The 23707-nt window shown below is 32.7% G+C and overlaps 1 protein-coding gene across 1 annotated transcript; it reads left to right on the forward strand.

Moving 5' to 3' along the window:
* The first annotated feature begins 4954 nt into the window (after positions 1–4954).
* LOC114757055 (serpin-ZX-like) lies at positions 4955–8832 on the forward strand. The gene is made up of 2 exons (XM_028946050.1): positions 4955–5458; positions 8185–8832. The coding sequence occupies exons 1-2, from the start codon at positions 4955–4957 to the stop codon at positions 8830–8832; spliced, it is 1152 nt and encodes a 383-aa protein (XP_028801883.1).
* Positions 8833–23707: the final 14875 nt, after the last annotated feature.

The following is a 23707-nucleotide window of genomic DNA, read 5'->3' on the forward strand; positions in this document are numbered from 1 at the left end:
AGGAAGTAAGTTAAGTTGGTTATTTATAATAAACAAGTGTTGTTATTCCTAAAATATCCTTGCTAATTAAGTATATTGGCTAAAACTATCATTATTAGAAGGATTATCTGGAAAAAAATACATAAATATAATAGAGAAAAGGATTGGGTCTTATAATTAGGACCAAATAAAAAGTCAAATTGGGTCTTATAATAAGGACCGGAGGAGTACTATATATGGCTCATGTGTGTTATTGCAAACTCTACATATTCGTCTAACTCTACTTCTTGCTCATAGGAAGGACAAAAACTTGTATATTGTTCTTCTTGACATTGATTTTCAATCAACATTTAACATATGGATTTTTTGAACACATCATTTATATCTAGTCAATCATTGTATGGTTGTTCATGCTATCTGTGTGTATATTTTTTAACGTGTTTTTCCTTACTTAATACTCCGATGATTAATTTACAGACATTTAAAAAAATTCATTAAATTAGTTATTTATTTAAAAAATGTGTGCTGGTTTTCTAAACTATTCATTCTAATCATACATCATTTATCTAGTCATCATTATATGGGTGTTCATGCTGCCTATGTGTATATCTTTTAGCGTGCTTTTTTTTTCCTCATTTGATACTCCCTTCAATCTTAAGCGTAGGATTTAGATGATTAATTTAATTATATATATTAAAAAATTAGTTAAATTAGATTTTTTTAAAAAAAAATATGCGTTGGTTTTCTCAAATACTCCTTCTAATATTATGTATTAGAAAATACACACGTTCTTATCAAAAAAAGAAAAAAAAAGAAAATACTCACATAAGTAGAATCTCTCTTTGCATGTGCTATGAATAATTTGGAGAAAAATTATAAATATGAGAGATAAAGTGGATTAAAAATAGAAGAAGAAAAAACTTAAGTCAAATTTCTTATATCCATCATGTCAAGTTTTCCAATCACATGGGACCATGTGTCCTTTTTTGTTTTATGTGTATTTATAATTAAATACTATCAGATGTTAATATTTCAAAAATAAAACAAATGGTCATGTCCTGAATGGAGAACTTAATAAAATGGGTATAAACAACTTGATATAAGTATTGTCCTTAAAAATATTATACTCTTTTGGCCCTTAATGTAGGATTTAATTGGAGAGTTGATGTTGGTCCTATATATAAGACCTATTTCACATGTTTGTGAATTTTTTTTCAAATTAACTCTATTGATATTCTTCCGGTAATAATCAAGTATGAGAGAGAAGGAGGGAATTAAAAAAATGTTTAGGATATTTTAGAAAGAACATATATCATATTAACTAATTTAACTAATATTTTTAATTTACTCAAATTAGTTAATTATATTCTGCATTAAGGATAGGAGGAGTATAGGAGGAGTATTTAATACCAAGACATATAACCAACTCCTATGTTTATAACCAAATACATTGTTCATTTTTTCATATCAGGATTTTCTCATCTTTTTTGAGATTATGGACCTCAAGGTACTGATTTAATTTAAACCTAGAATTAATTGGTCCTCTGATATAGACATTATTATGATCATTTCTAAATGTCAATGCATTTATCTTTAAGTATAGTGCAAACATTTTTCTTCAATATTTCATGAAGGCAAGTACTGTTTGGTTCATAAGAAATGTCCTACCTTCCTCATTTCAATCCCAAGATTAAATTTTTCAAGTTAGGGAACCTTGCTTACCAAGATGTTTAGAAGCTCAAACTCTAAGAGAATTACCACCTCCTTCTCCTTCTGTTTTCAGATTTGTCTGAACACCCTCTAATTGGCAAAAATACAAGAATTTATTATTTTTTCCATTTTGAAGTACCCCTATGCCTTCAATAAGACAAATAATAAATCCATATTAAACAATGATAAATTAATTTTTGAATGTTACAACAACTGCATTAGTAAATTTTTGTTTTTAGTACGTAGAACCTAAGTTCTTCTTTTTTAACATTTTTGTCTTTTAGATAAAAATAATAACGTAATACAAAATCAACCTAACACCGTATATATTAATTTCTTGAAAAGTTAACTTCTCAAAAACTTATGTAATTGAAGGAAACCGTATATATTATTGTACGTGGGGGACATTGCATGAAGAATAAAATGGAAATCAAGAATAATCCATGTACGTATCTGTTAAAGTAAACCATATAAAATTTTCAATAAAAATGGAAAAAATATAAACTTAATTAATTGAGAAATTATATATTTTTCACCAAAATAGAGCCTTATTATGATATTAAAAATAAAATTTGATAACAAAAAGTATATAAAAACATATCAAAATTTGGAAAACATTATTTTGCACTTATGATTCAAGACCTTATTGAGCTATAAGATTTTACTCTTGAACGGATATGAATTATTTTAATTATGAGAATATTTAGTCCACTCAGTAAGTATTTGATGATTTTTGTGTTTTCAGTTAAAAAGTATATTAAAAAAACATATTTTTATGTTCTATTTCTTTTACAATAGACAAAAAGAATAAGCTTCATAAATTTGGAAATGACATGAGTGAAGATCTTTTTTATATAATTAATAATAACAATTACCCTCCTAAATGAAATCACCCTCCCAGCACTACCAATAATTTAACCATTTTAAAAGCAGTTTTAAGAAATAATTTTTCAAAACTTAACTATGGTTAAAAAAAAAAAAAAAGAGCTCAATGCTAACTTACTTGATGATAATGCTATCCGTGATAAAACAGAAGATAACCCAATCATAGGTGCTATCATAGAGAAAAACAACTTACTTAAAGAATGCTCGCGTGTAGTTAAAAATATTGCCAATAAAAATTTCAATATAAGAAATAAAGTCTATAACAAATTACAATAAAAATAAATGATAATAAGGTTTCTTTTTTTTTTTTAGTGGAAGAAATTATTTTCTTTTTCAGTATCCTATAGATATTAGGTGGAAGATTACATCACTATAAATGAGTATCCAAATTTAGTAGGTGAAATTGTAGGGCCAGTTTATTTTCTTGTTTTGAAAACCGTTTTTTTATTTAAAAAAATAAAAAGAACTTTTTTTAGTAATTTATTTTTAGTTATAAAAAAATAAAAGAATGATAACATGTGTTTTAAAAATTAAAAAACCAAAATAATTTTAAATGTTTTCTTCTTTTTATTTTGTTTTTTTTTGAAAATTGGGAAATATTTTCTCTTCCATCCACTCGCCCACTAACTGCCAGGCATCTCTATCGTTCACAACCACCACCGGCCATAGGCGAGCCAGCGACAACCATCGCTGCCACGTGCCCTCGCCAACGACGACCACCCATGTGCCTTGTTGACCCCTAGCAATAGCCACCACTCACCACACGCCCCTGCTGGTCACATCCGCCTCACCATCGGTGGCAACCACCACCTGCCCATGTATTCTCGGTGGTAACAAAAAATTTCATCATTAATTTTCGTCTTGCGGGGGAAAGACTTTGCTAGGGAATTATACTACTCTAATAACATGACTAATAACCAATGCTTTTGTAGCATGAATTATACCACTGTAATCAATGTTTATGTAATACTAATAACAATATTCAAACTAAGGACGTGTGGTTAAGTAGTAAGGGCTCATTTTTCCTTAATTAAGGTTGGGGGTTCGATTCCCGCTTAGGTATAGAAAGCACTAAATCTCCTAACCAACTATTCCAACCTTTGAGATATCTACAATTAGTGAATCCAAATTAGTCTGAGCTGTTGATATACCTGAAAGATTCTTAGGATACTGGATGGGTCACCTGAAAAAAAAAAAGAAAAAGAAAAAAAAGACCAATGTTCAATGTTCAGAGAATTGGATTAGACTGGCTAATTTGACCGATTATATCGAGAACTAGTTTAGCGTCCGATCCAAACATCACAAGAAATTGGAGGTTCGCAGAGTTGGTTAAAAACTGGTTAAATCGGCTTTAGATGGTTCAAAACCGATAGAATCAGCCACATACTTTTTAAAATTTTTTTAAAAGGTTTTAATCAATTTTACCGTTTGAGTGCATCCCATTATGCGCATATTATACACTTTAGTATATTACATTTTTTTAAATATATATATATATAATATTTTGGATTTAATTAATAATTTTTTATTAATAATTATTTTTTCGATCATATATGCTACTATTAATTTATCCATGACCAACTTAACTACAGTTTAATCCCGCTCTGATCTATATGAACTCTGAATTGTTGCTCCGATGGGGTAATTGCCTATCCAATTTGCTTAACACGGCTGGCTATAATGACAGTTAAGAAGCAAATTTATTTTGGAAATTAATTTTAAAGAAATTGATTGCTGTAATATTTTCTAACGAATATTGAATAATACTAAGATTATCAAATTTATTGTGATTGACTTTAATTAAAATTTTTTAACAATTTAAATATAACAAAATCATTTTGTAAGTTTAAAATATCAATAAATGCAATGCAATGCGATGAATGAATGAATGAATTGGCAAGGACGACGCGATTACGAATTCAATAATTAATGTGAATATCTTTCTAGATTTTGTCGATAATTTTAAATCACAAGATCATCTGTACTAACCCAATTAAAAACAAAAACTAGATAGCACAAAGAGTATTGAAATTTAGATTTAAATAATGAGAATTGACTGATATCTACATGTTGTACTATTAGTAAAATGAAGCTATTGCGTAAAACATTAATCCACCCACCCACACACACAAAAAATAGGTGACCATATGATTCTGATTGATTCATTTAATATTTGATTGATTATAAATATTACTACGTACTCATTTTGATTTTAAAATCAACGGAAAGATTATGATTTTAACCCTACAACATATCATATCTAATTCATAAAACGTTAGCTTATATCATAACCAACTATATATATGTGTGTGTATATGTATATATCCAATTTGCCATTCTCTCTTCTCTCTCGTTTTGCTCTTCGATCATCCTCTCCATTATGTGGCGGAATCTTGTTTCTCGGGTTTCCATCAACCAAACAGCGAAATGCCTGAAAAGAAGTACTGTTCTTTTCTTCTCCTTCTCCCCAGTTTCGGCTATTCACTGCGTAGCAAATCCGCAATTTCAGAAAGCAATGGTGAAGCAAACTGAGGTTTCGTTAAGCTTCGCAAAGCATCTATTCTTGAAAGAAGCGAACAAAAACGTTGTCGTTTCACCATTGTGCATCCAGGTGTTGCTCGGTGTCGTCGCTGCCGGATCCAAGGGCGCCACCCTCCGTCAGCTTCTCTCCTTCCTCAAGGCCACCTCCGTCGGTGATCTCACTTCCTTCGCCTCTCAGCTCTCCGATGTTGTCTTCGCCGACGGTGGTTCCGGCGGTGGCGTTTGCTTGAGTTGTGCCAATGGCCTCTGGTTCGATCAATCTCTAATTCTGAAGCCTTCGTTTAAACAGAGTGTTGAATCTCATTATAGGGCTAATCTGTCTCAAGTGGACTTTCAAAACAAGGTTAGAGTCTCACGGTTCATTATTTTCACTATTAATCAATAAGATACAATTTCAAATCTTTTCGATGACTTGTCTGATTCTAATTAAGCTCATTTACGATGAGTGAAAATTTGTCCTACAAAAAAAATTAGTTTGCTCATCATGTGATTTCATGAAAAATGTAGGGTAACCATACATTTCAATATATATGACAAACCAAAAATATATGGTATTGCTTTTTTTTGGGGAAAATAAATTTAAAATTAAGATTATTTGCATTACTTTTAAAACACTTTGTAGCTTTTGAATCATGAGATAAATCATGACTCATAGTACCTGAGAGAAGTTCATCTCAACCTTGTGCCTTGTTTCGGCATAATTATTAATTGCTACCATACTTGTAACATTGTCAGGTTCTATTGACTAGTCGAGATTTTCAAGCTATCCACTCTCCTTTCTCTCCATGGTTTTTCCCCTGAAAAAAATAATTTCTGTGGTTCTTACAGAAAGGGAGTAAAGAATTAATATAGATTTCTTGTAACTGATACATCATGTATGTGACCTATTTTACTTATATGCTTCAACCTGTATGATTCGTTCTTTCTTAAGAAGCTATTAGCTAGAGTGTCAATTTTTCTTATAATCTGAGAGAAGGCGACTCCTCTTATCCCTTGGCAAGCCCCTAATGCTTTTGAAGCATGGCAAAATAATTGATTTCATATGTGCATCCGCTTGGTTAAATTCCCTAGATGATTGAAGAATTATTAACCATCTAACATAAGGAACGAAATTAAGAGTTGAACTTGTTTCCTATGAGTCCTTTTTTTATTTTCGTCATCCCTAAATATAACTCTTGATAATATATAATTTCTAGGTATGATTGATACTTATTTTCAAAAATATCCCCAATAAAAATCAAAGTTAGTTGAGGTTTAAAATATTGTGACATTGAATCGGGGCCACGTAAAAAAATGAAAAGGAAAATAATTTTAACAAAATACATGAATTATGATATCTCCAATTGATTTGTGTGTGTGTGTGTGTGTTTTTTTTTTTTTCTTTCCATATTGAGAGGGATGAAGTATTATCTTGAAGTGATTAAGGAACAATGAACTAATGAGATTACGTTTAAATTTACGCAGGCTGCTCAAGTGAGCCAACAAATTAATTCATGGGTGGAAAAGAACACAGGTGGCCTTATTAAAGATCTTGTTCATGAGACGTCTCTTGGCAACTTAGATAGAATTGTCTTTGTAAATGCACTATACTTCACTACAAAAAATTGACTTTCAGCGGCGACTTTTGTCGCCGCTGAAAGTACAAAAGTCGCCGCCAAAAGTTTTTTGCGGCGACAAGTCGCCGCTGAAAAGTCGTTGCCGTAGCAGCTGTGGCTGAAAACTTTCAGTGGCGACTAAAAAGGTCGCCGCTAAAAGATACTTTCAGCGGCGACTTTTAGAAGTTTCGGCGGCGACTAATGTCGCCGCCGAAAACACTTTCAGCGGCGACATTTGTCGCCGCCAAAAAGTCTTTCAGCGGCGACAAAAAAGTCGCCGCAGAAAACACTTTCGGCGGCGACACTCTTGTCGCCGCTGAAAGACTTTTTGGCGGCGACAAATGTCGCCGCCGAAAGTGTTTTCTGCGGCGACTTTTTTGTCGCCGCCGAAAGTAATGCCTAAAAAGAATTAGCTTTACCAATGCCACGTCATCGCCGTCGGTGCCACGTCATCATCTCCGACCGCCACGTCATCACCGTCGACCTCCACGTCATCGCCATCGGCGGCCACATCATCACCGCCGACCGCCACATCATCACTAGCCACCTCCACGTCATTGCCACATCACTCCTCCTCGCCACGTCATCGTCCAAATATTTTCACCTTAAATGTGTCTTCTTCCAGGTTCGAACTCGTGACCGCCTCTTTTCGTGTCCAACCTTCTTGCCGCTGAGCCAGATTGAATTTGTTTATTAATATTGTAAAATAAAATATATACTATTATATTATACTTTCAGCGGCGACAAAAAAAGTCGCCGCTGAAGGTCCACTTTCAGCGGCGACTAAAAAGTCGCCGCTGAAAGTCCACTTTCGGCGGCGACAAAAAAAGTCGCCGCTGAAAGTCTTGGTTTCAATGGCGAACTTTCAGCGGCGACTAAAAAGTCGCCGCTGAAAGTCCACTTTCGGCGGCGACAAAAAAAGTCGCCGCTGAAAGTCTTGGTTTCAATGGCGAACTTTCAGCGGCGACTAAAAAAGTCGCCGCTGAAGGTGCACTTTCGGCGGCGACAAAAAAAGTCGTCGCTGAAGGTCCACTTTCGGCGGCGACAAAAAAGTCGCCGCTGAAGGTCCCCTTTCGGCGGCGACAAAAAAAGTCGCCGCTAAAAGTCTTGGTTTCAATGGCGAACTTTCAGCGGCGACTAAAAAAGTCGCCGCTGAAGGTGCACTTTCGGCGGCGACAAAAAAAGTCGCCGCTGAAGGTCCACTTTCGGCGGCGACACTTTTGTCGCCGCTGAAAGTCTTGGTTTCAATGGCGAACTTTCAGCGGCGACTAAAAATGTCGCCGCTGAAAGTCCACTTTCGGCGGCGACAAAAAAGTCGCCGCTGAAGGTCCACTTTCAGCGGCGACACTTTTGTCGCCGCTGAAAGTCTTAGTTTCAGCGGCGACTTTTTGGTGTCGCCGCTGAAAGTGGACCTTCAGCGGCGACTTTTTTTGTCGCCGCCGAAAGTCGTCGCCTAAAGTCTGTTTTTTTGTAGTGCTTCAAAGGGGTATGGTTGGAGAAGTTTGATTCATCAGAAACTAGAGACTATGAATTTCATCTTTTATGTGGGAACTCAGTGAAAGCCCCTTTCATGACCAACACGAAGAAAGAGGAATACCTTATTAGGGTGTGTGATGGTTTCAAAGTCCTTGGTCTCCCTTATAAGCGTCATTTCACAATGTATATCTTTCTTCCAGACTCAAATGATGGATTTCCTTCATTGGTCGAGAAGGTTGGTTCTCAGTCTAACTTCTTGAAACAACACCTTCCTAAGACTAACGCAGGAGTAGGTGACTTGAGGATCCCAAAATTTAAGGTTTCTTACGAGCTGATGGCTTCCAATCTGTTGAAGGAACTAGGGCTAACATTGCCATTCTCTGGAGGAGGAGAATTGACAGAAATGGCAGATTTCCTTGGTGGTAATGAGATGTTATATATTTCAAACATATTTCAAAAGGCATTCATTGAAGTCGACGAAGAAGGTACAAAAGCCGCTGTAGCAACCTATAACGATGGCGTCATGGCGGGTCCTCCACCTGAAATAGACTTTGTAGCTGACCGTCCTTTTCTATTTCTAATCAGGGAAGATAAAAGTGGAGCAGTGTTGTTTGTTGGGCAGGTTCTCAATCCTCTTGCAAGCTAATTAATTTGTTTATAGAGTTACCAACTTACCCCATCAATCTTTAAATATAAGACCCAGTTGATTAATTATTTTACTTTAAATTAATTTGTCTTACTCTTAAATTGATATATATCCTAGTGATATATAAGTATTTTAGAGAGATCATGTAACATAGACTATAATCAAGTAATTTAGTAATTTTTTTAATTTTTTTCAAATCAGTCAAATAATTCTTATATTAAAAACTGGAGGTAGTATACTTTTATTGGTCTTGTTTGTTCAAATATTATGTATGGTTCTTTGAATGTTGTTTTCCAATCAACATTTCGTTTTTGAACACATTATTTATATAGTCATCATTATATCGGTGTCCTGAATCGTTATTAGGTTGACCCCGATTCTACTGCCTCCTAAATCAGGGTTTTATTTAATATATCTAATTATAATTTGTAAAGACTCTAATCTCCTACACTTCTTAATTGAAAAAACAAAAAACGAAAAACGAAAAGAAAGAAAATCACGTACTGTCGTAGCCCCAGTCATGCATCACAGACACCGAGGAAAGGGATGACGGGCGACACAGGGGAGAAGGCGACAAGAGATGGAGGACATGGCAGGAGCTGGAGAGGAAGAATGACTCTTGTTAAGGAGGGAGGGCATTTTGGTCTAAGAAGTTTTAAACTCAGAATTAAATATTTAATATTGTCTCCCTATAACGTCAGTAATCCCATCCAATCCAATCCAAAATAGTCTGGTCTGGTCCAGTCCAAATAAACAATATAATGAAAATGGACTTGACTAAACTAAACTAGCTAGTCGGGTTGGATTGGATTCGAAACTAAGTAATCAGACCACCTACATTAGTCCAATCTAATCTAGGTGATTTTTTTAAACAAAAAAATTTTGTAATTTGTAATTTAAAATTTTTTTTAATTGTTATTTAATATTGTTAGAAATTGTTACGGATTTATGATTAAACCTTTATGTTTTGGGATGATTTTTATATGATTATAGGCTTTTTTGCCCTAATTGTATTTATTTGTATTAAATCTTGATTCCTAAAAAGAAAAAAAAAAAAAAAAGAAAATTAAAGTCCTAGACTACCTAGAGCAGTCCTGGTAATCCAGTGAACCAAGTCCAATTTAGCCCGATCTCGCACCATCTCTGGATTAGACCAAACTACGGATTGTTAAATCTTAACCTGATCAAATATAGACCAGACTTTGAGTTGAACTTTGGTCTAGTCCGATCTATCTATTATGCACCTTTGGTTGTACCAATCCTAAGTCAACCAACTCATTGTACCAAACACTCTTTATGATCCCCCCATACCTTCTAGCAAACAGAGCCTAATGGTTCAGAAAAATATCCCCTCATGGCTCATGAGCCTCCTCAAGGAACCATCTATGTGGGACCCCCCTCGGGGGATTGGGGTTACAAATTTAAATACTAACAACTTGGGCACTATTTCCTCTAAAATTTTGAACTTCTAAGAACTTCTATATACATAATTAAGAAAACAAGATGGCAGAAAATTCTTGCTTTTCTTTATGACTATTCTCATTATAAGTTTAATGTTATTTCTAAAAACTGTTTTTTTAATTTTAATGCGTTTAATGTTATTTCTAAAAACTGTTTTTTTAAATTTAATGCGTTTTTTTGTTGGTTTGCTTTCAGTATATACTCTGTAAACGTTGCTTTATTTTAATATTATTTTGTCTTTGGTTAAAAAAAGAAAAGAAAACAACATAAGTTTGTTACTCATAAAAAAAATATGTGCTAATTAATTTTTCTAAAATGCATCCCCTTTAATTATTCACACATTGGAGTATTATCGGCATATACGGTACATTATACAATAAGAATCTAACTACAAGAATAGCTTAGGAAAAAAGATAGAAAAGGAATTGAAAGCTCAAGGCTTGAAAAATGAAAACGCCACCATCATATATATTGATCTCTCTCTGGTGCTCACATTATAAAGTAAAACCATTTTCATTTTGGAGGATTGAAAATAGTAAAGCGGCATTGCATTTGAAGCTGAACAAATGGAGAGGAAAGAAGACGAAGATGGTGATGTAACGGAGAGCAACAATGTCCAGAGGATCTCTGACGCCATATGAGCACTAATATCCATCAGTTGAAAGCTCATCCTTTCACACACGTAAACGACGACGTGTTTGCTCATCCTGCAATTCAAATGCTTTCGTGTCTAGCCTTCCACGACGACAACTACTCCCAAAACATAAATATATATGCATACTACCTCTTATCTTTAATATAAAAATTAGTTGGGGTTAGATTTACTTTTAAATATAAAACATTAAAACCTCAATTCAATTTGTTTCCCATCTTTTCTCAAAATATGCCTATTATAATTATAAGGGTTTAAGGAAAGACATACTTTCAATCGTCCAATGCATATGATGAAAGAGGATATTTTAGGAAGACCAACACTTATTTATGACAAATAACTAAGTTAATTAATTTTCTTAATTTTTTCAAATTAATTATTTAGCTTTTTATATTAAGAATTGGAGGTAATGTATACTATGTACCTTTGGTTCTTATTATGAGATTTAGTTGCACTAATTTGAGAAAATTAATAAAGTTAATTATTTGTAATAAATATGTTTTGTTTTCTTTAAAATATATTTACTAATTATGTGTATTAACTAAAATTACTATTTAATGAAACATTTAATATGTGCAACTATTGTAGAGATTACTTTGAAAAAAAATAGATAAATATGATAAACAAAATAAATTAAAATCTTATATTTAAAATTAAATTAAATGTCAAATTAGCTCTTGTATTATAGATAGGAGATAATATATATATATATATATATAAATATAAATAGACACGCACCGTCTTTCTTCTTACTTGCATGGCTTGGTCTTATTTGTATCCATTACGTACTAAAGCTGTCCTGCTCCCAACGATTCACACCATTCTTATCAACTTCCATTCGCTTCTTATTTGTACTATACTCCATTCGATCCAGAATATAGAGCGTGTTTTAGAAGAATTTCTCATCATCTCATACCTACGTTCATTTGTTAATGTTTATTATAGTAGCAGCGTGGAAAAGAGCGGAAATAGGGGTAGGCCCTTCCATAGCATCCAGTAACCATACATGAAGGGGGAATTGGGCAGACTTAGCAACTGAACCACCAAATAACAGGAAGGCGCACAAAGTAACAAATAAAAGATTAACCTCATTATTAGAAATCAAGTTATTGAATATTTCAAACAAATCCCAAAATTCCAAACTACCTTAGCAACAACCATTTCATCTGGCATACGTATTTTTGATTTTCCAATGGATTTACATCTTTCATTAATAGAAATTTTTTGATGTAGTGAGTAATAGCTCTAGTTGTTCGCTCTTCAAGAACTCTTCAATAGAAACAAAGACACAGGGAACGGGTTACCCACTCTTAACGGTCAAAGTTAACCCTTTCATTCCGAATTAAAGAATTCGGATTCTTTTTTCTTGTTTTTTATGCAATATTTCAGTTGGTATAATGATATCGGCAATATATTATATCTTTACTTATATCTTGACTGGTTCTTTAGATCCAGATAATGAGAAGCGATGAGCTTTAATTCTGTGCTTATTGTAAAATAATAAAAGATTATTTAATTCAAGTCCAATTTTTCAGTGCACATTCTCGATGAAGGTGTCACTGTTTTGTTCTACTCATGGAGAAGAAGGGAAAAAAAGAAAAAAGAAAAAGGAAAATAAATTTCTTTTAGCGATGAACTCCCTCGTGGCCAAAATATAGGTACCTTTTAGAAGAAATCTTGGATCTACAATATAATATAAGTAATTCATAGAGTTATTGATTATCATTTTTAAATTTTACTCTTACTTATTGATGATATACTTACATTGGATATTAAGAAAGAGAAAAGAAGTGAGACAAATTTGAATAAAGATAAAGTTGAAAAATTTTAATTTCAGGCAGGAGTTATAGTTGTTCTTTCTTAAATCCAAGTGATTGAAACTTTGAAAGCAACTTACTACTCTCTCTAAAATATAGGTCACTTTCAAGTTTCAACCACCTCACCGGAATTAAAAAAAAGCGATTAATTCATTAAATCTGTTTTTGTAAATGGAAAGAAATTGTTAACTTTACCCATACTAAATAAGTTTTTAAAAGAGAAAGAAAAATATTAAAAAAATTACATTGGAACATTAATTGTAGGGTAAAAATTGACATATAAATATTATATACTCTATAGTATAAAGAATTATTTCTAAGTAGTAACTTGTAGTACTTTGGACGAGAGGGATGGAGTATATCAAATTTGTTTTCGGATTAGAAAAACTAATGCTTTGATTCTCATTGCGCTTCACAACCCAATATTTAAAAACGGGAGATGGACACCGATGGCTCATCTCCCAATACACACTGTTTCATTAAGCAAAAGTATGACCTCTACACTCCAAAACCAAGTCACTTCTGCTGTGCTCGTAGGAAAACAATTTTGTCGTGCTAGTCGTCACAAGAGAAAGAGAATTAACACACTTGGCGCCCCGAAAAATTGGAAAAAAGCTGAATTTCAGTTTAGAAAAAGTTTCAGATTGAAGAAGGCATCGAATTTCAAACCTTTGCAAGAAGAAGGCATCAAAGGTTTCATATCTTTCATCTTTTTTGCGTTCTCTAGCAATCTTATTAATATATATTTTCATATATATTAAAATGGGGTCATATGCGGGTAGTTATTGTTGTTGTTGTTGTTATTGTTGTTGTTGTTGTTGTTGTTATATATAACTGAAAATTTGAAGTGGGTTTAGATGGTTTTGTTTTCTGATTTAGCTTGTTAATGTTATTATGTGAGTAAGCTATAACTCGTATTTTTATTTTTGTTCGAAGAATAGTATTTGAAAAATGATCATTTTTTTTGGTATATTTTGGGTTCATAGAAAATTCCAAATTCCTATTGATGGAATTTTTTAAATTGTGATATATTTATTGTATATCGGAACCATATAATGGAAGATGAATTTAAACTCGAAATAGGGAAAGAGTTTGAAAGTCTAGATGAAGCCTAGAACTTTTGGAATGAATATGGGAGTAAAATTTGGTTTGGAGTTAGAAAGTATAATGGAACAAAGAGTCAAAAAGATGGTTCCACTATTAAAAAAAAAATCAAATTAGTGATGGAATTTAGTGATAGAATTTCAATTACTAATTAAAATTAACGACGGAATTTTTTCTTCACAAATTCCACTGTCACTAAATAATTAGTAACAGAATTCAAAATTCCATTACTAATTAGTGACGGATTACTGACAGATTAGCGATGAAAATTTTCCGTCACTAATTAATGACAGAGATCCCACAAAAATTCTGTCATAAAATAGCAACAGATTTGTGATGGAAAATTCCGTCACAGATTGGTGACGGAAATTTTCATCACTACTTCGTCGCTAATTTTTTTTTATTTTGTAAATTTAAAATACCACATGGCAATAATTAATTGTGCCACATGTCATATTTGTGACCGCCACCTCATCACCGGCTACCACCTCATCAATCCTTTCTCTCCCATGTTGCCACGTCATCGCCACATGTCCATCACTGTGAGCTTCTATGTCATCACCAGCCGCCACCTCATCAATCCCCTCTCTCCCATGTTGCCACGTCACCACCACGTGTCCATCACTGTGAGCTTCCACATCATCATCGGATACCACCTCATCAACCGTCTCTCTCTCCCATGTTGCCACGTCATCTTTTCATCTATGCCATCGCCACGTGTCCATCACTGTGAACCGCCACATTATTGCCTTGTCCACATCATCGCCACATCACAAATTGGCTCAATTTTGCGAAGGAGTTGGTTTGATCTTGGGACCTCCTACACGCATGCTGAAGCCTTTGCCAATTGAGCTGAGAAGCACCTGTGAAATTTTTATACAAAAATAAATATATATAATATTTCTAATAACAAATACAAATATATATAAATATTATATACATAATTTAATATATATTATATAATTTAATATATTATTATTTATTTGAATTTAATTTTTATATATTAGCAAAATAATTTATAATTTTTATTCATATATTTAATTATATATGAATAACCAGTTACATGTTACATGCTTTTGATAAATAACCAATTTTTGTACATTTTAGTTTCTTTACTGACTTGACATGTTACATGTTTTCTTTTTCATACAGGAGAGTAAAACACACTCAGGACTTTTTATGGCTTCTAGAGATTGTTTTATAGCTTTTTTCTCGCTACTTTACAGCTTAACATTGCTTATCATAACGAGTTCTAAATTTTGGAGATAGCTTGTTTGCTTGTTTGCTTGTTTTGGCTACTTTGCTTCAATGAGCTCTTTTTGGCTTTTTGCAAAGCTTAAAGAACAAACTTTTGTAGGATGGTGTTTTCTTTGCTTCAATCCTCTATTTGAAATATATGTGCAAATCAATTTCCATCCTTCATTATACAATCTTTTTTGTCAATCTGCAGCAATTTATGGTAAATCACAATGTCTTGTAAAGATGTGGAATGTAAAATTCACATGGAATATATATCATTCCTTGTAATATGTAGCAAGTATTTATTCTTTTTTTAAGTAGTTTTTGTAGTAATTGTACATGTCAAAAATTTTATCAAATGTTAAAACTAATACACTTGATTGTAAGGGTATTTTAGAAATGATAATACCTATTTATTACAAAACAACTAACTTAACAAACTTTCTTAATCTACTCAAATTAGACAATTCTTATATTAAGAACTGGAGGTAGTAGTTATTATGTTCTATAGTATTTTCAATTTATAGCAATATGGTATCACCAAAAAGAATTTGCAACAATGAACCAAAAAGAATTTGCAAGTAACTCATGTAAACTTTTCATATCAATCAACTATATTTTTGAAAACTTGTAATACCCAATTCGTTTAACAACAGGTCGGGTATGATATTATGACATCCGGATATATTCAATTGATGAGATTTGAATAATATATATTTTGATTGAGATTTGGATATATTGAATTAAATGAGGAGCATCATTATTAAATGAGATTTTAATTGAAGGTTTAAATAAAGAAGTTAATTATTAATTTTAAATTTGAATAATATCTTAATTGGGATTTGAATATATTGAATTAAATGAGAAGCATAATAATTAAATAATATGTCAATTGCAAGCTTAAATGGAGAAATAAATAGATAATTTTAAATTTTTATATGTTCATCCTAATTTCTGAATCTCTAATTCAAATCTCATTCGAACGAATAAAAAAAAAATCACACTTCTAAAGAAGTGAATTTTGAGCTACCTTACATAATACAATTTATTAGAATTTAAAAATTAATTAAATATTCTAGTTCGTGCATCGTGTTAGGATTATGGTTTTGATGATAACAAAGTTAGATTAATTGGGTGAAGTATGTTGATCGATCATCTGATCGATCAAATGATTATCGATAAGCTATAAGATAACTGTTCAGTATAAATCAGCTTTATATTAATTACTCCTTCCGTTCCTTATTATAAGAGACAAATAACTAAATTACGTTGATCAAAAAATCAGTTAAAATTAGTTAAGAACAATCAATGTGTAAAAAGTATAATTTTTTTCCCAAAAATGCCCTCATTAATAAGGAGAGAGAGCATGAGAGAGAACAATTAAATTATTAAAAGAAAGAGAAGTAGGAGGGAGAGAGAGTGTGAATTGGAGATAAAATAAATATGGGTAAAATAGGAAATCAACACAAAAAAGTAGAGACAACTTTTAAGTGTCTCTTATATATAGGAACATGCCATGAGCATCAAATGTCTCTTATAATAAGGAACGGAGGGAGTATTTTAATCGAAGAGCCATTCGATAAGTTGTTGATCGATAAAATGATCGATTATTGCTAACATGGAAGTTACATAAGGTTACAGTTAATTATCGATCACTTGATCGATAACATCAGATAAACGAACAAGTAACAGATAAAGAAAACCAAATCTGAAATGCATTTATCGATTACATGATTGATAAATCAGTTATCAATAACGACTTCGATAAGAGGTAACACACTCTACTCGTTCTGCACATTAATTCTGTCATCATTTATCCATCATATTTTCGATCACTTGTTTATCGATCACATGATCGAACATTATGTTCTAACTCTCTGAATGCAGGTACTCATCATAGCTGCTGAATCGATAAACTTATCGATCACTAAGTTATCGATCAGATGATCGATAATCAATGTTCTATCTGCTCTTTCTTAGTTTTTCTACAACCAAATTATCGATAACATTATCGATAATTTAGCCTGTCTGCATAGTATCTTTTCATATAACATGATCGATAAAGAGCACCAGGATTAGTATTAATTTATGTTGAATCACTTTTTCGATCTTCTAATCAATCATTGATTTATCTATAATATGATCGATCATCCGATTTCCTGAAACTCATGTTTTCACATGACATGATCGATAATCAGTTTCTTCACCTTACAGGTTTAAATCTCTGTCTTTCATTTTATCGATCACTTGATCGAATATTCTTTGATCGATCACCTGTTCGATAATTCCAGATAGTCTGTGTTTTTCACTGAATATATTCTTACTCATTGTTTATCGATAACCTTATCCTTTATCTATTTATTGATAATTTGTTCGATCATCAATGACTGAAGTTTCATTTATGTAACACTTGAATTATCGATAATCTGTTCGATCAACAAGTGTTCGATCACTTGTTCGATCATGGAACGATTTCCGTCAACTATGATGATTCTTAAAATCAATGATCCAACACTTGATCGATAATATTGTTGAACTGATTCAGAAAGCTTTCACTCTATTTATCGATAACCTGATCGATCAACAAGTAATCGATCACCACTTCGATAAAGCATGTCCAGGATGTCTTTCTGCTCTTTTTACAGATAAATCATTTCGTCCAGAATCATTGAATGATAAATTCGTTTTTCTTCTTGGTCATAATTAAAGCCTACACCGCAAGACTCTTACTTGTTTAAAGTTTAAAATATACAGATTACTAAGAAAGAATACAACGGCTCTTCAATGGGATTACGTAGACTACAACCTACAGTGTCAGAAGCTCAGACGCATTAATGGCGGAACCGTTGAAACTGGCGAAACACGCAAATGGGGTCACAACGGCTAGAAGCTCTTCCGTCTAACGGCTACTTAACGATCTCAACCATAAAAGGCGCGAAGAAGCATTAATGAAGAGGATTGAATACCGGAACTACCATCTGTGATTATTAAGTCTAGCATTCAATACTCTGTTTTCTTCAATATTACTGAACGTCAGTGTTCATCATTAATTTCACTCTGTAAGAGAGTTGATAACTATTCTTTATTAATTACTATTGAGTGATACTCAAGAGTATGGACTCTTGAGTGGGCTTGTATCCTTACGGGAGTAAGGGGGAGTGATTGAGCGATTCAATTACTGTACCGAGGCACCAAGAGCCCTATCGATCTTGGAAGATAGTGAAATACTCAGAGGTGTTCTGAGGACTGGACGTAGGTCAAGTGGTTAAGACCGAACCAGTATAAATCTTGTGTCTTCCCTTTGCGGTGAAATCTCTCCTAACTCTAACTCTCTGTTTTCATACTGTCTCGTTTTAATTTCGCAATTTTTTTTAACTCACATAATTCACCCCCCCTCTTGGGTGAGATTGATTCTAACACATCGCACAGGGGAGAAATTTTTAGTTTTTATACTAAATTTGCATGCTTCATTTTCTAAAATAACTAATTCTTGCAATTAACTATAGCAGAGTTGACATGAAGTCTAGTTTGGCGCCACATCGATACAAAAAATTATGCACCATAGCCGTAAGCCTTTATCAACTGAAATAATGTTCAACAAGATTAAAGAATAGAAGCAAAGAATACATCCAAAGTAAAATTCCTAAGGTAGCAACGTAGTATTATTTAGGAGGTTCCTAAGTTGTCAGTGCAATTTAGGAATGTTTGTGGGGCTACATGTGAATATGCACTTCATGCGTTGCGTGATTGTCCGATAGCACACGCTTGCTGGGAAGCACTTGTACCTAATCAGCTTAAGGTCAAGTTTTTTGATAGTGTGGATTTCATAGAGTGGATCAACTGGAATATTGGTCTAAAACGTAGAGTCTTAGAAGTTCCTTGGTGCATTTGGTTTGTTGTCTTAGCTTGGCAGATTTGGTTGAATAGGAATGATGGTGTTTTTAATCGGAAATCAAAGGGAAGTCTCTCTGTTATTGCCTAGTCAAAGGCCATTATTGGATGTTTGTATGTGGGCGTCAATAGTCTTAGTACTCAAGCACGATTGATTTGTAGTTGGCAACCACCTTGGGTGGGATGTGTCAAATACAATGTGGATGGAGTAGTTGGCCTTGAGGACTTGGTGGCAGCATGTGGTGGTGTGGCTAGGGATCATGAAGGGCATTGGCTTCATGGTTTTATGTTTCATATCAACAAGGGTAATAGTTTTCATGCGGAAGCTTGGGCTGTGCTTTGGGGCCTCAAAAGAGCTTGGGATATGAATTGGAAATGGGTCGTCATTGAAACTGATTGCCAAGAGCTTGTGGAAATTCTTGACACTAGTTGGCATGATGAACACTTGGAAAAGGACCTTCTTGCTGAGATTCAAGGATGGCTTGGAAAGGATTGGGATGCAAACTTAGCTTGGTGTGGTCAGGATGCAAATACGGTGGCCGACATGCTAGCCAAGAACTCGCTGAATGTTGCTGAGGGAATAAGCTTTCTTTACTCTCCTCCTAATTTTGTTGTTAATCTTGTTATATATTTGATGTAGCTTAGTGCTTTTTGTTGATGGTCATTAAAAAAAAAAGTGTGCCTAAGAGCACAGTAGATTCGACTTGGTTTTGGAATATACAGGTTATGTTTTTTGCTTAATGAAACGGTGTGCACTGGGAGACGAGCCATATCAGTGCTCATCTCCCACTGAGTAGGGAAACGTGTTCCTATTTATAAGCCATCGGGCGCCCTTCCCTATCCCAACTTCAATGTTCTCCTTCATTTCAAATTTTTATATATTTTTTAGAAGAATACACTTTTTTTTTTAATTAATGGCATTTTGTCTGTTGTTATTTATTTATCTGTCCTGACTTAGAGAGAAAATGTTTTAAATTTCCAAGTATAATTAATACTCTTTACTTTACTGTCCTAAATATAAAAACACATTTTTTTATTATAAATTAAACTAACAAATGAGTTTTACATTTAAAACCAGAAAAGTATTTATTTTTAATAATATGTCTATTTAATGGGGGGCATTAGACGAAGATAGCTAAGATTTAAAAGAATGTACCATTAAATGGTGAGCAAAACTTGAAATTAAACAAAAAAAATAATTCTTACGTAGTAATTCCCTAGTTTTATTTATAGGACAGAGAAAGAAGATATTTTTTGTTTTATTTATAAGGTATTAAGAAAATTTTTTTGCATGACTATATAATTTTATCCTTCATTTATTATTGTATTAACATTATTTACGTGAGGTATAATATATATTAAATAGGGATAAAGTTAAAAAGTTATTGAATTTTAAATGAGAGTTAATAAAGTTTAAGATTTTTCCTTATCTATAAAAAATATGTTAAAAGTGATTTATAAATAAGATTAGAAAAGCACATAAATTTTAGTTTTTTTTCGTCTGTGTGTTTTTTATGGAAAGAATTCAACTCACAATTTCACATTTAAAAAAAAAATCATAAGAGAGGCGTTTGGATGTCAGTTATAGATTATAAGGCCACGACAAAAAAAAACAAGGAGGAAGTACTCAAGTATTGATTGCAAGCACAAAATTAATAGATAAATATTTCTCTGATTCTTGATATAAGATTTATTTAACTAATTTGATTATATTAAAAAAGTTAGATAAGTTAAAAAATTATGATAAATATAACATATTTCTTCTAAAACATTTTTATCATCTTTCTTAACATAGTCCCTTCATCTCCTACTTAATTATGGTTGAGAGAGTATCAATATGAATAATTTAAAAAAAATTGATAAATATGAAAAATAAGTCTTACATTTATAATTAAAATTAACTTAATAATTAGGCCTTATATTAAGTATCGTTAAAGTATTAATAGATATTTATGAAAAATAATTGGATGTGGAGGGCTGTTAAGGGATTGGAATGGGAGATGGATTAAGGGCTTTGCAAGAACACTGGGAATTTGTTCTGCCATAAAAGCGGAACTGTGGGGGATTCTTACTGGATTACAGGTTGCAAAGGACATGAACACCAGAAGACTTGTCGTGGAAAGTGACTCTTGCACCGCAATTAGAAAGCTTGAAGGCATTAGGAATGGAGAGGTATCGATCTCTTCACTGCTTAACTCAATTAATAGGTTGATGAGGAATTTTGTTGATATTAGATTTGTACATGTTTACAGAAAAAGGAATATGTGTGCGGATTTTCTTGCAAATCATAGTCTAGGATTGACACAGGTGATGAATGTTTTTGACAAGCCACCTCCTGAGATTGAACTGTATTTGTATAATGACTTTAAAGGGAATTTGTTCCCTAGAATAATAAAGGAATAGTGATTGGGCGTGTTGTCCCTTATTTTACCCCCAAAAAAAGAGTATTAATTACCCTTCAAGTTACTTATACTATGAAACAAAAAAATTCTTTTAGAAATGACTTGGGATTAGAGGAAATAACTCTGTTTTTTACCATGAACGATGGAAATAATTCATAGTACTCCATTAAAGATAAATTTAAAAGTTTTTTTTTTATGAACTACTTCTAGTTCTTAATATAAAAACTAATCAAAGATTTAATTATATCTTAAATATAAGATACTAATTAATTTTATTTATCATATTTATCTATTTTGCCTCCAAGTAATTTTTATGATAATTGCATATATTAAAGATTATCTATCAAGAGGTTATTTCAATGTATATGATTAATAAGAGTATTTTAGTTAAAACAACCTCAATTTATTACAAATAACTAATTTAACTAATTTTTTTAATATTTATAAATTAGTTATCTATCTCTTGAGTATCAAAACAATAATTTTAGACAAAATTAATGATTTAATCCGGAGGAGGGAGTCTTGACAACCGATTAATCCGCAATGAGTATTAAACACTCGCATAGTCACATGCACGCGCGCAAATTAATTAATACATGGATGGTTGCGGTTATGTCCACATCGCAATATGTAAATGGACCGCAGCTTGAGCACTGACAATTACTATTTGGGTCAGTTTTGCTGTGACGAATATATGCTTTACCATTTCAATGCATTGTTACTCAGTCTTCTCACATTAATTCTATATATTACCATCTAATATTTGGCAGATTAATTGATGATGAATTAAGATTTAAAATTTAATTAAATTGTTTTTAATAAATAATAAATACTTATGTTTAACAAAAAAAAAATCTAATTTCTCCGGATGCAAATAAACAATTAAGAAATTCAAAAATCATGTGCAAGAGTTTTTTTTTTGGCAAAATCATTTGTAAGAGTTAAGAAAACATAAATACGAATAACCTATACATATATATATATATATATCATTGTTTTCTAATTTTGTTGATGGATTAGTTGTGTGTGTGACTTTATGCGGATGAGTAGAATAGAATGAAAAAATTTGGAGACGAAATGAAAGTGTATTAATTTGTTTTGACATGTTAGGGGCACTTGTTGGCTCTGGATTTCATGCATGCTTTGAGAAGGCCACCTGTGATGTTTGTGCGAGACAGCTACGAGAAGCAGGGGTAATTAATAAAGATCAGGCCCTAGTGATTAGATAGGTTAATTATTAATCGTCGGAAAAAAGGATTTAATTATTAATAATTGGTGTACATTTGCATTATTCCACTCTAGACAACTTATATTGTCAAAATTAATGATTAAATATTCTTGATACTACCTCTAATCATAACACTACTGCTTTTAATTATAAGACCTCATTTATAGTCTACAAATAAAATTTTATAATTAAAACCGGGAGTAATATGTAATAAGAATTTAATTAACAATATAATGATTTGCTATTATAGTTTGAACAATTTTTTTCTCTATAATTTTGAAATTATATATTTTGATTAGTTTCTTTCCGTTTAAAATGCTAGTTCTTATATTTTAATAAAAATGTAAATCTTTGAAGGATGAATTCAAAGCTATAAGATTGCACAGTAAGACAACCAGCTATATATACACAGACAAAACCGTGGCAGTGTGGCACACAGTGTTGTAGAAGTAGGAGAGATGGCTTATTCAAGATTTGTTCTTCTGATGACTTTCCTATTGCTCTTTTGTTTTGCAGTTGAGGTAATAGAGAATGCATTATCCCCTTAGCCAAATACTACTGCTAAATCAACCTTTGAAGTATTCTTCACTTCTTCTTCTGGTTTAATCGATGTGCAGGTTTCATCTGATGATGATGTCGTCAAGATCAATAACGAAGAACACCACCAACCCTCTCATCATAACTCTCTGGTTTTGATGATGCTTCTCTCTCTCTCTCTCTCTCTCTCTAGATCTGTCTGTGTCTATATATGTGTATACATGTTTCCTTATTAATTAATGGCCTTGAATGGTGCAGGTGGTGAAAGGACCCAACAGAAGGCTTCTTCCATATATAAGTATGGCTTCTTCTTCTTCTTCTTCTTCTATATATGTATAGGTATATGGTTGATGATGATGAAGAACAATGGTATTGATGCAGATTGTGGAGTACGGTGCGGGGAGAGATGTAAGATGCATTCGAGGCCAAAGGTATGTCTGAGAGCGTGTGGGACGTGTTGTGCCAGATGCAAGTGTGTTCCTCCGGGCACTTATGGCCACAGAGAGATGTGCGGCAGATGTTACACTGATATGCTCACTCACGG

This window comes from Neltuma alba, unplaced genomic scaffold (assembly GCF_004799145.2).
Source record: "Neltuma alba isolate B1F8T4 unplaced genomic scaffold, ASM479914v2 tig00010560_pilon, whole genome shotgun sequence".
Lineage (NCBI taxonomy): Eukaryota > Viridiplantae > Streptophyta > Magnoliopsida > Fabales > Fabaceae > Neltuma > Neltuma alba.